General features: G+C 39.8%; 1 protein-coding gene across 8 annotated transcripts in view; it reads left to right on the top strand.

The window, feature by feature from the left end:
• The window catches only part of ANK1 (ankyrin 1), a 189,377-nt gene that overhangs the window by 119,774 nt on the left and 55,782 nt on the right, over nucleotides 1-13,821 (top strand). For 6 of the 8 annotated variants that reach the window (XM_074209011.1, XM_074209009.1, XM_074209010.1 and 3 more), the window contains 10 exons: nucleotides 772-870; nucleotides 1,075-1,173; nucleotides 4,151-4,243; nucleotides 5,280-5,352; nucleotides 6,479-6,502; nucleotides 7,476-7,572; nucleotides 9,991-10,069; nucleotides 11,125-11,222; nucleotides 11,414-11,638; nucleotides 12,973-13,127. In XM_074209011.1, the coding sequence (XP_074065112.1) occupies nucleotides 772-870; nucleotides 1,075-1,173; nucleotides 4,151-4,243; nucleotides 5,280-5,352; nucleotides 6,479-6,502; nucleotides 7,476-7,572; nucleotides 9,991-10,069; nucleotides 11,125-11,222; nucleotides 11,414-11,638; nucleotides 12,973-13,127 (1,042 nt within the window). The remainder of the gene's footprint in view (nucleotides 1-771; nucleotides 871-1,074; nucleotides 1,174-4,150; nucleotides 4,244-5,279; nucleotides 5,353-6,478; nucleotides 6,503-7,475; nucleotides 7,573-9,990; nucleotides 10,070-11,124; nucleotides 11,223-11,413; nucleotides 11,639-12,972; nucleotides 13,128-13,821) is intronic. The other 2 variants (XM_074209008.1, XM_074209015.1) reach the window with 1 other exon arrangement.

The raw sequence follows: 13,821 nt of genomic DNA, 5'->3' as shown, positions 1-13,821 counted from the left end.
GTGCCTCAAGGTTTCCAAAGAGCGGAACATAGAATTATCTTTTTTGATCCTCATAACAACCTTGGGTGCTATTATTCTATAGGTGAGGAAACTGAGGCAGAGAGAATTAAAGTTACTTTTTCCCAGGGTCACAGAGCTAGTGGATGTCTGAGGCAGGGTATGAACTCAGGTCTTCCTGATTTCAAATCCATCATTTATGCTCACACTTCAACCTTGCTGCCTAACATTTAGTTATCTCCACCTCAGAGAAGTTATGACTTACCTATGAGGGCAGGAGATGAATTCAGTGCTTCTTATCCCTCTCAAGTGTTTGTATAGTCTCTGTTGTACCTTGCTTCATCTTACATTCTTGACATTAAACCCTTAAAGTCATGGTGACTGCCACAATGAAAAAAAACAGAAAGCTGAACAATTCCCTGAAGCCCCCCCAAAACACTCATTTATTAGGATGAACAGTATTTGTTCACATTTCTCATCTGTTTCTCACAATTATTTTGTAAGTCACCAGGTATAGGTATCATCATCTCCACTTTACAGGTGCAAATACTGAGGCTTGGGGGGAGGTGAAATTATTTCCTCATAGACTAACAGCTAGTAGTTATGGGTCTCCAGAGTCCCCACTCAAGGCTCTATCCACTACATCATGAGCAATGATTACTAAGGCAATGAGTAACATACTTGGAAGAATCAGTATTTTGTTCCTTGTAGATGTTCAAAAAACTGTTTGCTGAATTAAATTGAATTAATTCATCTTTACCTTTCTCCCCTCAGATGGGATATACCTCATTACATGTGGCCAGCCATTATGGAAATATCAAACTGGTAAAGTTCCTCCTACAACACCAGGCAGATGTTAATGCAAAGACCAAGGTAAAGAAGAGTGTCTTTCTTGGGGAATTCAGACATCCCTACACAGCCGACTCCCAAATACATATATATATGTATACATATATAAAAATCTGGGGAAGGGGGCTGTATATATGCATACATATGTATGCATATATACAGCCCCCTTCCCCAGATTTTTGAGGGGTTCCCTTTTCCAAGAAAACAAATCCCTATTTTCCATTGCAGCTAGGATACACTCCTTTGCACCAGGCAGCTCAGCAAGGACATACGGATATTGTGACCCTGCTCCTGAAGAATGGTGCTTCCCCCAATGAAGTCAGTTCAGTGAGTATTTTGTGCTGCTTCTTACTTAGACTGTTCTCCATGGGCAACTTCATCAGGATTCTTTCTCTTCAGAGATTCTTTCAGCTGGCATAAGTTAAATTTAATTGTAATTCTCTGACGTGAACATCATTTCAATCTATAACTATAAATCAGATAGCTTTACCACCCTAAAATCTCAGTTAATTAGGGCTAATTAATAGGGTTAATATAATGGAGATCCCATCTTTCACAGTAGTTTTGCAAAAGAATTAGAAAGTAATAGGTCATTCATTACAGCATTTTTAAAACTAATTCAAAGAAAAGACTAAGGAAGAAATATGGGTCTGCCTAGGACAATTTTCTTTTCTTTTTTTTTTTTAAAGGTTTTTTTCCCAAGACAATAGGGTTAAGTAGCTTGCCTAAGGCCACACAGCTAAGTAATTATTAAGTGTCTAAGGTCAGATCAGAACTTAGGTACTCCTGACTCCAGGGCCGGTGCTTGATCTACTGTGCCACCTAGCTGCCCCTCAGGGACAATTTTCAACAAGGGAAAAACAAAGGAAAGGCCAGATTTCTCACCTGGACCTTGGTACATGGGTCTTTAGACCACAGCAGGAAGAACAAAGGTTGAGCAACAGATGATGCCTCCTCAGATTTGACATACCTAACTCTGTTGGCCTTGCCCTCGGTTGTTCCTAATGAGTATAGGTGATAGCTGGTTTGTGGGTATTTTCACACCAGTGTAGCTCCCTGAAGCCAAAAGTCAGAGATTTTAAACTCATTAAGAGCAGCTATTTTATATCCTCTATGAGGCCCAGAATAGGGTTTTATATTTTAACATCAATGTTAAAAAATGAATCAAATAATTATGAAATCAGTCATCTTCACCAAGTTCTAGAGTTGTATTTATGAAAGGGTTTATGAGGTAAGACAGAAAGTATCACACGATGATTCTAGGACATACTCTGTACATTGATTTATTTTTTAAAATTGCCTTCCTCCTATATATATGTTTTCTTACTGAAGGCCCCTCATAGCTTATCTAGTTTCATTCCTCCATCTTGTAGACCAGGCCTGACTGAGACTGGTCGGTCATTTCAGTTTGTGATTGAAACAAGCCTTGACATGGAAAGGACATTCAGCAAAAATTCAATATTGATTTAAGCAGGCACAGCTTCACTCCATGTTGGCCATATTAGGGCATCACTCATATTACACATGTGTTAAGGCTGAGCAAGAAGCCCCTTCTCTAGAATTGACTTGTGAATTTAGATCACTAGGGGCTATATCATATCATTGGTTTGAGCCTTGTTCCCCTGAATCAATAACTTCTTTGGGATGTTTCCAGTACCTTTTAAGGAAAAACTAGGTTAGCATGTATGAAGTAGATTTTGTTCCTATGTCACCCAGCAAAATAAAAAATTTTTGAATATGTCATAGATAGAGAACTCACAGTGTCTCAAAGCAGCTGATTTCATTGTTGAAGAGCATTTAATTGTTAGGAAGATTTTCCTTATATTGAGCCACATTCAGCCTCTCTCAACTTCTCCCCAGTCAGATCAAGGGTAGGGTCTATCTTTTGCCTTTCTTTTTATCACCAATTCTCAGTCTGGTTCTTGGAACATAGTAGGCACTTAATAAATATTAACTTACTTCTGTTTGTGTAGTTCTTCCTTCTGAGCCAAGAAGGCTAAGTCTAATTTCTCTTCCTGTGACAACTCATTGGTTGATTAAAAAAAGCTATCAAGTCAACCTAGGCCTTCTCTTCTCTGTACCCATGATCCTTCGATTAAACTTTATATTGTCCTCATTCTGTTCACCCTTGTCTGGAAGTACTAGAGCTCGTCACTGTCCTTCCTAAAATGTGATGCTTAGAGCTGAACATTCAAAGTACCCTTTAGAACCTTCCCATAAAAGTAGTATGTAGGATATAGCTCTTCTCTGATTACAGTTATTTGAAGGCTTTATTTCAGTAGGTTGAACTTTCACAAGGTTTTGATACCTATTGATAAAGGCACAAATAAATCCTTGGATCTTTGTGACTTTAAAAATTTGCTTTCTCAATTCAAAATTCAAGTCAACAAATACTTAGGAAACATACTAAGGTATAGAGCTGTACTAAGGGTTTGCAAAAATAGTCTCTGCTCACAAGAAACTTCTTGATAGAATTTTAACAAAAAAGGTTAAAGAGGCAGAGCTCCACACTAGATAGCATTTATTAGTGGGGCATGCTGCCTGTGAATAAATAGAATCAATAAGAAAATGATACAGAATCAATCTTAATCTTTTCATGAGGAGACAATATGCAAGTAGCTCTGCACAAACAAGACATATACAGGATAAATTGGAAATCAACAGAGGGAAGGCCTTAGTGTGAAGGGGGAGAGGGAAAGGTAAGGAAGGAGATCTCATATAGTAGATACGAGGGGACAGTTAGAGGTGAGAGATGGAATGTCTTTTGCAATGAATAGCATGATGCCAATGTCTCTGGGTAACAGAATACATGAAGGAGAGTACAGTATGAGATGGTGTTTTTTTGTTTTGTTTTTTAAGTATGGCACCTACTGTGTGCTGGACATTGTCATAAACATTTTATTAAGATTACCTCAACTGATCTTCAGAACAACGCTGTGAAGGTGAATACTAATGACTGAAATACCTCTAAGTGTAGGAAAGGGCCAGATTACAAAAGGGCTTTGAAAAACACTCTATAATCTTCCTTTTGACTTCAATATCCTTGAATCTCTCACATTGTAGAGACCTATATTCTATATATTTAGGACAGGACCTTTTCACCTTCTCACAAATATTTTTTTTTCTAAAACAAGTTCCATATAACTTAGACTGATATATGTTCATATATTTGCTTTTGTGACAGTCAGATTCTATCTATGCAGGCCCAGTGAAGAATGGATCCAGTGAAAATGGGGTGAATTTTCTCCCAGCCCTGTCTCTTCCTCCCCATTTAATTTGATTTTCTTCTTTTTTCCTTCATCAGAATGGAACTACTCCTTTGGCCATTGCCAAGCGCCTTGGCTACATTTCTGTAACCGATGTACTGAAAATTGTGACAGATGAAACCAGTGTTGTGGTAAGTACAATTTTCTCTGCAGGTCAACCCAGAGACATCAATAGGAATGTTTGCACTCAGGGAAAGTCCCATGGACTACCCCTAAGGCAATAGCATTAACCATGCCTTCAGTTCAGTGGGGCAGGGAGGAAAGAAGTAGGCTACCATGGGGGGGGGGGGGCAGGAGACAAAGATCCTAGAACACAGGTATGAGATTTCCTTCTGAATATAGCACCCTGGGGCAAAACCCCAACTGCTCCTCCCTGGTTACATCATTTTTGGGCAAGAATCTTAATTCTTGATAGTTTGATAGTCTAAGGTGAGTGATCCAGTTCATTTGTGTGCAGAGGTCAGGGTCTCTGCAGCACTTAAAATAGATCAGTAGTTTTCTCACTTCCCCTCTTAGGGTCTTGCTGCCATCTAGTGTCATTGGGAAGACATGAAGTGACTGGGCTTCAGGTATTAAAATTAAGATGTGTAGGAAGAAGAGGAAAGAGGATAGGAGCTGGTGTTCTCTGTTTTATTATTTTGAGAATAATCAGACCTTTCCTGAGGTTACTTTTACTACCTGAAAAAATTGGCTCCGATTTTTTTTAGTTTTTGCAAAGCAATGGGGTTAAGTGGCTTGCCCAAAGTCACACAGCTAGGTAATCATTAAGTGTCTGAGGTCAGATTTGAACTCCAGTCCTCCTGACTCCAGGGCTGATGCACTATCCACCGTGCCAACTAGCTGTTCTTGCCAATTTTGATAACTGAGTAATCTCTCTGCTTCTTCCCTCATACTGTGTGGAAACATATTGAGAAAAGCATTGAATGTGTAGTCAAAGAATGTGGAATCAAGTCTTGCCACTTTTTAGGGTAATCTTGAACAAGTCAATTAAGTTCTCTGTGTCTCAACTACCAAATATGTGAAATGGGGATAATGAATTTGCTCTTTCCCTTGCCCTCCTTGTTTCACAAGGAAGTACTATAGACATAGTGCTTTGTTAGTCTCCTATTATTGGCAGCAGTTGAGTCTCTAAAGAGTCCTAAAGTCTAGTCCATGTTTCTCTTTCAGTTAGTCAGCGACAAGCACCGAATGAGCTTCCCAGAGACAGTGGATGAGATTCTGGATGTCTCTGAAGATGAAGGTAAGGACTGCTAAATTCAGGTTCAGGGGGAGGGACGGGACAGAGATCTTGTTAATACTTATCTTACTCTTCTCTATGGTATTACAACACTCCCACTTTGGGGAATCTGATTGGAGATTCTAAAACTTTTATTTTCCTACTTTTACTTTTGCTCTTATTAAAATCTACCATCACTACCCCACATACACGCATACATACACAAACACACAACTTATAATCAAAAGAATTCTAGAATCAGAATGAACCTTAGAAGGAGGAATGAATTGTATCAGCAACTCCTAAGAACAGATGGTTAAATTTTCAGGGTGAGCATTTCCATCTCAGAAATCAGTAAATGCTACAATTGAGGATTGGTTTACTATTCTGTCAAATTCTAAATTTAAGAAGTGACAGGGAAAGGTATTATTAATAATACAGATTAAATTTTAAAAGCACACTGAGTGTACCATTCTCCTCCCCCCCAACTAAAGAACCAACTGTTAAATATTTACCAGCACACTACTGCTGATCAGTTTCCTGATCCAGTGTTTTGTCCAATAGATGAATCCCTTCCCTCTCAGAGTTGTTCTTTCCACTCATAGTGAAAAGTGCTATAATTGTCAGGAAAACCTGGGTTCAAATTCTGCCTCTGATAATAATAGACAATGTGACTATGGGCAAGGACATAATTTCCCTGAACCCTGGGCAGCTCTCTGAGGCTTATTAGCTTAAGTTATAGACAGTCTATATAGGTGGATTGATTTCTTATACTCTGACAAAATCAAAAATCCTTGTCGTAGTGATATATTAGTCATGTATTTTCCTTATACCTTCAACTGATTTTTTAAAAATTCTTTGAACTCAAGATTTTCTTTAATAAATTATTTTCTAGCCAATTGATGTATCAGTGAATTTCCAGGCATTTTCTTTATCATGAAATATCCAAGAGCCACTGTTCTTTTGCCTAACGAGTCTGGAGATGGATCTCTCCTTCTCCCACCCCGATCCTCGAAATCGGCCAACCAAGTGAATAAGTGCCTTTCTTGTGGCTTTTGGTGTAACACATATGGCTATATAACCTGCCTCTTGCTATAACACTGACTTGAATCCTGTATTTCCTTAAACTTGGCTCTTTTTTGCTTTCCAGGAACTGCTCATGTAACTATAATGGGTATGAAAAGCTTTCTGTTCCCTGTGGTCCTTTGTCACCAGAGTACATTTCACCCTAAGCACCCCCAGCTCTCACTAACCCATCCCTCACCACCACCGCTTTCCAGCTTTCTCTGTTGGCTAACAGACTGGGAGCAAGGAACTTGATTAAATCAGAAACTGTATAATCATGAGAACCATCCCCTTTGGCAGGGAATCCCTGCCCACCCATCTCTGTGTCTGTACCCATGCTGCTGTGTTTGTGGTATTACATGCATGAGCTGTTCTTTCATTCTGTCAGCTCCAGATTCACAAAGCCAGAAAACCGACTTTGTGGTACCAGGGCAAGGCATCCACAAGGTCAAGGTCATGGCCTCCTAAGCAAGGACTAGCAGGGGGGAGGTAGGATGGGAATGCAGAGAATTTGACTAGATGTGCAGGCAGCCAATTCAATCATAGCTTGAAACTTCTTTATACTGGGTCCAAGCCATTATACAATGGCATTGGGAGTCTTCTATAAATCACATTAGTGACCTTTAAAATGAAGGGTTTCTATTCTAGTCAGTTCAAATATATTGTAGCTATTATTCAATTTATCTCTCATTTATGCATAATTTGGGAAAAATAAATTCAGAGAGTATTGATATCTCAAATACTCTCCCCCCAAAAAAACTGCTACAAAGCAAAATACATTAGGTTAAGAGAAATTATTCTGTCTTCTGTCTGCCCTTTCTTGGCCAAGCTTATTGATGCATTAGGATTTGTATATTCTTAGTGAGCCCAGGGCTAAAGGAAATAAACTAGTTAAATCAGTTTCTAATTTCTTCTAAAATCCTGGCATTTTGAGCACAGAATCCCCTTCTACCTCTCTCTATGGTGGAAGTATTGAGAGGAAGACCAGAGGAAAGCACCTTAAAAGACAGCCAAGCATCCAATACCCCCAAAAGTCTTCTTGCCTCTGTCCTGTCCTGAGTTTAAACTTGTCTCCATTTCAGGGGAGGAACTTGTGGGCTCCAAACCGGAAAAGCATGATTCCAGGGATGCAGATGAAGAGAAGGAGCTCCTGGACTTTGTGCCAAAGCTAGATCAAGTGTAAGAAATGCTTCCCCAGAGGAAGAATTCACATGAATGAAATATTGGATGGATAGATGGATGGGGATGGATGGATGGATGGATGGATGGATGGATGGATGGATGATGGATGGATGGATGATGGATGGATGGATGATGGATGGATGGATAAATGAAAACAATTTATTAAGTACCTTCTATATAGTAAATGCTGAAGATCCTATTACAAAAGAGCCATAGACCAGAAAGAACTTGCATTCTAGTAGGGAAATACGCCACACATAAGGTAATATGGATTGGAAAGGGTATTTTAGTTTGGGAAATCATAGAGATGGTATGTCAAGCTTCAGGGACTCTGCCTCCAACTCTAACCAAAAACTAATCTCTGACTTCAGCCCTAACTCTAACTTCTTTTTTATGTTATGTTATTTTATTTTTTTCCAATTACATTCAAAGATAGTTTTCAATTTTCATTTTTATAAGTTTTTGAGTTCCACATTTTTCTACCTTCCTCCCCTCCCTCCTCCATCCCCATGACAGTGAATAAGTTGATAAGGGACAGTCATGTTAAACATACTTCCATGTTAGTCATATTGTGAAATAATCAGAGCTATAGGGGAAAAAACATAAGAAAAAGAAAAAATAGAACAAGTGCTAAAAAGTAAAAATAGTATGCTTTGGTCTACCAACTCCATAGTTCTTTCTCTGCATGTGGATGGTATTTTCCATCACACATCTAGAATTGTTCTTGATCACTGAAAGTGCTGAGAGGAGCTTCATCCAATCATAGTTGATTATCTAATCTTAACCTCAACTTCTACCTTCTTGTTGCTACCTAACCCCAACTTCTAACCCTACAGTCAAATGCTACAAAAAGGAAAGACAAGTTTTTCCTATCAGAGGCTAGAGGCTGTACAGGGCTGCATGGTCCATGAGCATGACCTACTAGACCACTGTATTCTAGGCTAGAACTTTTCATTGGCACTATTGCAAAGATAAAGGAAGGAAAGAAGAAACTCAGCATTTTTTAAGAACTTTTATAATGCCAAGACTTTGTTCCAAGTATTTTCTCATTTAATCCTCCCAACATCCCTAGGGGGTAGAGCCTATTATTATTATTATTATTATTATTGTTCCAATTTTACAATTGAGGAAACTGAGAACAACAGAGGTTGAGTGATTTGTCCAGAGTCACACAAGAATGTATCTGAGATCAAATTTGAATTCACTTCTTCCTGACTCAGGTCTAGCACTCTGTAAATCATGGAGCTATCTATTAGCCTCTGGGAAGCAGTGGATCTGTAGCAGAAAATTGTTAATTCTTTATCACTCCTAATACTATAATTCTAAGATCCTATGATCCATCCTTCCCAACTTCCCCAGGCCACCAAAAGCATGCATCTATACATGTATCTTATTTTTCAATTAAAAAAACTGGTAGTTTTTTTATTTGAAATATGTTGTCCTAATAGGATTATAAATGGCTATTGACCTGATACATTTAATGCCTGGTCCTGTTGATAGGTGCAGTTGGATATGCAGAAAACCAGACCTGATGCTTTCATATGTATGAACATTTGCACTTGAACCTTTCTTCACTTAAAAACAATAACAGAGCCTTTAGTGTGGGGGTGCAGTGATGGGGTGGGGATGGGGGATAGGTATGAGTGTTTTCTGGTAAGATGTAAACTTGCCAAGAATTCTTGAAGTGAACAAAGCAGATTTGTAAGGCAGGTAAAATTTCAACTAGAATCATTTGGGCACCTGTTATTTGGTCAACCCTGGGGATTCCCTCCCAATCATAGGGGATGCCAAAGAATGAGAAGACACGGTTTCTTTTTACAGGAGGTGACAATCTAGCTGGACAGACCAGGCCCACATGAAACAGATGCATGTAAGACTTAGATTCCAGTGCCAAAATGGCAGGCAGATGTCTTCAGAGAGAAGAAAACAATGTGGACTGAAGGAAAACTTTATGAAAGCTACATAGATTTGTAGATGGTTGGCAAAGAAAAGAACTACTTATTATTACTGATGGAGTACCAGAAATCTAGTCACAGAAAATGACTTGTCTAAGATCAGGACCAAGACTAGAATTAAGGTTTCCTGACTCTTCATCCATTGCTTTTTCCTTTACCCTCTCATACTTCATTACCTTGAGGACATAGACCTTAAAAGCAGGGTCAAATTTGTTGGGTTCTGAGGAGGTTCAGCAAAGTGCAAAGAAGAGATAAGTTTTATTCATTAGGTGGACACTCTAAGAACAACTACTGTGGAAGATAAATGATGGGGAGTGTGGGGAGAGTTGGATAATATGTTAGGACAGGAAATTCCAGGAAATATAAAGGAATATCAAGAACTGACTCTGCGATCCATAATCTAAAGGTTTTGTCTACACAACTCCCACACTGAATTTTTTTCCACGTGATTTGAACACAGGGTGGAATCTCCAGCCATTCCCAGGATCCCCTGCGTCACACCTGAGACTGTGGTGATCAAAGCAGAGGAGCCAGAACAGGTAAAAATGTATTGCTTAACTTTTGCTTACTCCCAAACATGGGATCATTGGATTTGGAACCAGGATGGGTCTTAGGGGTCCAATCCCTTCATCTTTTAGATAAGGTATCTTCAAGGACTCAGAATTCCTGGGTTAAGAGTTTAAGGGAAAGACCTGGGAAAGGTAGTTTGAGATCTGGCACTGCTGTCACCCATATCTTGCTTTCCTTGTCCGTAAAATAGAAATACTACTGCTTGCTCTACCTGTCTCATGGAGGGTATTGTGAGAATAAAATGAGACTAAACTTGCAAAAGCATTTTAAACATATGATACCAAAAGCAGCAATGATCCAGTGGACAGTGACACTGTCCTAGTTAGAACAAGAAAGCAATAAGACATATGGGTGTATAAAAGATAGGATCCAGGTGATTCATCAGGTTATGAAGTTCAAAAGCAGCTGGGTTTCCCAATGGTTAGCATACCAGGGCTAGAGTCAGAAAGACCTGAGTTCTAATCCAATTGTAGACATTTACTAGCTGTGTGACCCCAGTCACTTAATTCTGTTTGCCTCATTTATCTTATCTGTAAAATAGGAATACACAAGAGAAGGAAATGGCAAACCACTCCAGTATCTTTGCCAAGAAAACCTCATGAATAGTATGGCCCATAGGGGTCATGAAGAGTATGACATGACTGAACAACTAAACAACAACAAGGAATTAAAAGTTAATCTGAGAGGGGAATGAGTAACTATTCTAGGATTTTTCAGGATAGGAGAAGATGTTGGATTCAAAGTATGAGGTTCTAGGTTTGAATCTTGGCTCTACTATTTGCCATCTATATGAACTTTAGCAAGTTGCTTAGCCTCTCTGGGCCTCATCTGTCCAGTGAAAGGGTTGGAGTAGTTTTCTGAGGTCACTTCCAGTTCTATGCTATAAAAGCAGGAAAACTGAGAATGCTTAGGCCTTAGAAGGAGGATGATTTCCTTGTGCTGTCTGGGGTTGGGCATCTTCTAAGATCTGGTAAGAGAAGGCAAATGGGCCAGTTTTGAATATGACCTTTTTCTTCCTCTTCAGGCATCTAAAGAATTTGATGAAGATTCATTAATTCCCAGCAGCCCAGCAACAGAAACCTCAGATAATATTAGTCCTGTGGCCAGTCCAGTACATACAGGGTGAGTGTATCAGCTTCAAGGAACCCACACCTGGGAGCTTCCAGTCTCCTAGGGAAGGTCTAAAATGAGCTTTACCAGCCTCTGTCACATAGCAGCTACTCTCTGTCCTCAGCAGTTAGAGGGGTGGGATAGACAGAGCATTGAGAAGAGGGAGGACACTAAGCAACCTCTTTCTCCATCTGACCTCTCAGCTTCCTGGTGAGCTTCATGGTTGATGCCCGTGGGGGTTCCATGAGAGGAAGCCGGCACAATGGGCTGAGGGTCATCATTCCACCCCGAGCATGTGCTGCACCCACTCGCATCACTTGCCGCCTGGTCAAGCCCCAGAAGCTAACCACCCCACCACCCCTGGCTGAGGAAGAGGGCCTGGCGAGCAGGATCATTGCACTAGGGCCAACAGGAGCCCAGTTCCTGAGGTAAGAGTGATGGGAAGAGATGAGAATCAGAATGTAATTAACCTTCCCAGAGCAGTGTACCTTCAACCTGCTGCTCTCATTAATGTGGCACTGGGAATATGACTGTCAATAATGATATAGCCAAAAGAGCCAGGGGAAGAGCAATCAAATTTACCCCCCCGGGGGCCTTTTTTTTTCTGTGCTTCATGGAGAGAAGGAACAATGCTGAATTTTAATCCCCAGTGAATTGGTGGTTTTATTCCCATTTTTCCTTCTTTTCTCTTGCCTTCTTGGGGGTCCATAACCCTTATGGATTTCTCTATGCCTAGAATTTGACCATTCTGAAATGAAATTCAGCATAAGGTTTTTTCTGGGATGTCATTCAAGGGGACAATTATTATTCTACTAAAAGAGTCTCATTCTAAACAGGTCTTTATATAAAGCTATCTCAATGTAAAAAGATGGGGGGCAAAAGGGGGGAGGTGGGGGAGGGTGACAATTCCTGCCTTTGGGAAGTTTCCAGTCTACTAGTGAAGGTATAAAATGCAGACTGGTGAGTATAATTCAAGATAAAATGATACAGAAGCAAAAATCAACACAAAGAGCTCTAGGAAAACTTGAAGAAAAAGAAGCATAGTATTATTTGAAGTTCAAGAGAGGAAACATTAATACCAAGAGGAGAAATTAAAACTTCTTGAAGGAAGCTATTTGAGTTGGGCTTCATAAGATGAATAGGAATCCTAGGCATGTAGGAGGCAGGGAAAATCTAGACTTATAGAAAGCCTAGAAGTGAGAGAGTGTTGGCCATGTAGACAGAAGGTGAGTTCTCCAAGTTGAAGTAAGCTAGGAAAGGTAGGCTGGTGCCTTTGCCCTGCCCGTACTTTTTGCACAGAGATTGGGTGAGTACAAAATGAGGAGGCAGCAGAGTCAAAAGAGCAGAACGGACCTCGTCCGAATCCCTGCAATGTTACTGGACAATTTTTTCATCTTAAAAGAGGGACTTAGCATCATTTAGATATTAAATGTTCTGGTTCTAAATTCTGAATATCTCAATGAGGAAAAGAAGGGGCAAAAATTAAGTAGGTAGGTGGCATAGTGGATTATACACTGGGCTTAGAGTCAGGAAGATCTGAGTTCAGATCCAGCCTCACTTATTAGCTGCGTGATCCTAGCCCAAGTCACCATCAGATGGTTTTGTCATAATCTCACTTAGTTTGTGTTCACCTACAAGATGGAAGGGAGATGGGATTTTCTTCATCGCAGTCAGGCATTGTCTTCTCTCCTCTGAGTCCTTGACCTACCCAGGATATTCCATATCCTCTTCATGCCTTCCTTGGTCTTGTTCTTGCTCCTAGCCCTGTGATTGTGGAAATTCCCCACTTTGCCTCCCATGGTCGAGGAGACAGAGAGCTGGTGGTACTTCGAAGTGAGAATGGCTCAATGTGGAAGGAGCATCGGAGCCGTTATGGGGAGAGCTACCTGGACCAAGCCCTCAATGGGATGGATGAAGGTAATGGGGGGCCCAACATCCCATAAAGAGCCAGTGGTGAGATGGAGACCTGAAATGTAAAATGTAAGGATAGGACTTTCTTAAATGAAGACATCCCCAGGTTACAGTCCAGATGATATCACACTCTGGTTGAATTTCTGGTGCCTAAGATGGAAAGGCAAGGATCTCAGAATCAGAAGATTTCATTTGAAGTTACAGAATTTGCTAACTATATAAACCTAGGAAAATTGCCTAATTTTTCTTTACCTCAATCTCCTTTCTCATATGTAAAATGGGAACCATAATGCACTCTCTACCTTATAATGTTGTTGTAAGGAAATCATTTTAGAAACTTTAAAGCCATGAATATGCATATATATGTATGTATATATATATATAAAACTAATAGCATTTATCTAATAAAATATATACTATAGCATTTAAGGTTTGCAAAGAATTTTACAAATATTATCTCATTTGATCCTCACAATAATCCTGAGTGGTAAGAGATACTAATATCAAATCCATATTACATATGAGGAAAATGAGGCAGAGTTCAAGTGACTTCATAAATGTCAGGTCAAATTTGAACTAAAGTCTTCCTGACTCCAGATCTAATGCCATATCCATTGTGCCATCTCTCTCTCTCTCTCTCTCTCTCTCTCTCTCTCTCTCTCTCTCTCTCTGTCTCTGTCTCTCTCTCTGTCTCTCTATC

The sequence above is a fragment of the Macrotis lagotis genome, chromosome 1 (genome assembly GCF_037893015.1).
Source record: "Macrotis lagotis isolate mMagLag1 chromosome 1, bilby.v1.9.chrom.fasta, whole genome shotgun sequence".
In the NCBI taxonomy this organism is placed as follows: Eukaryota; Metazoa; Chordata; class Mammalia; order Peramelemorphia; family Peramelidae; genus Macrotis; species Macrotis lagotis.
The sequence above is the reverse complement of the archived record's forward strand: the minus strand, read 5'-3'. Positions and strand labels throughout refer to the sequence as shown.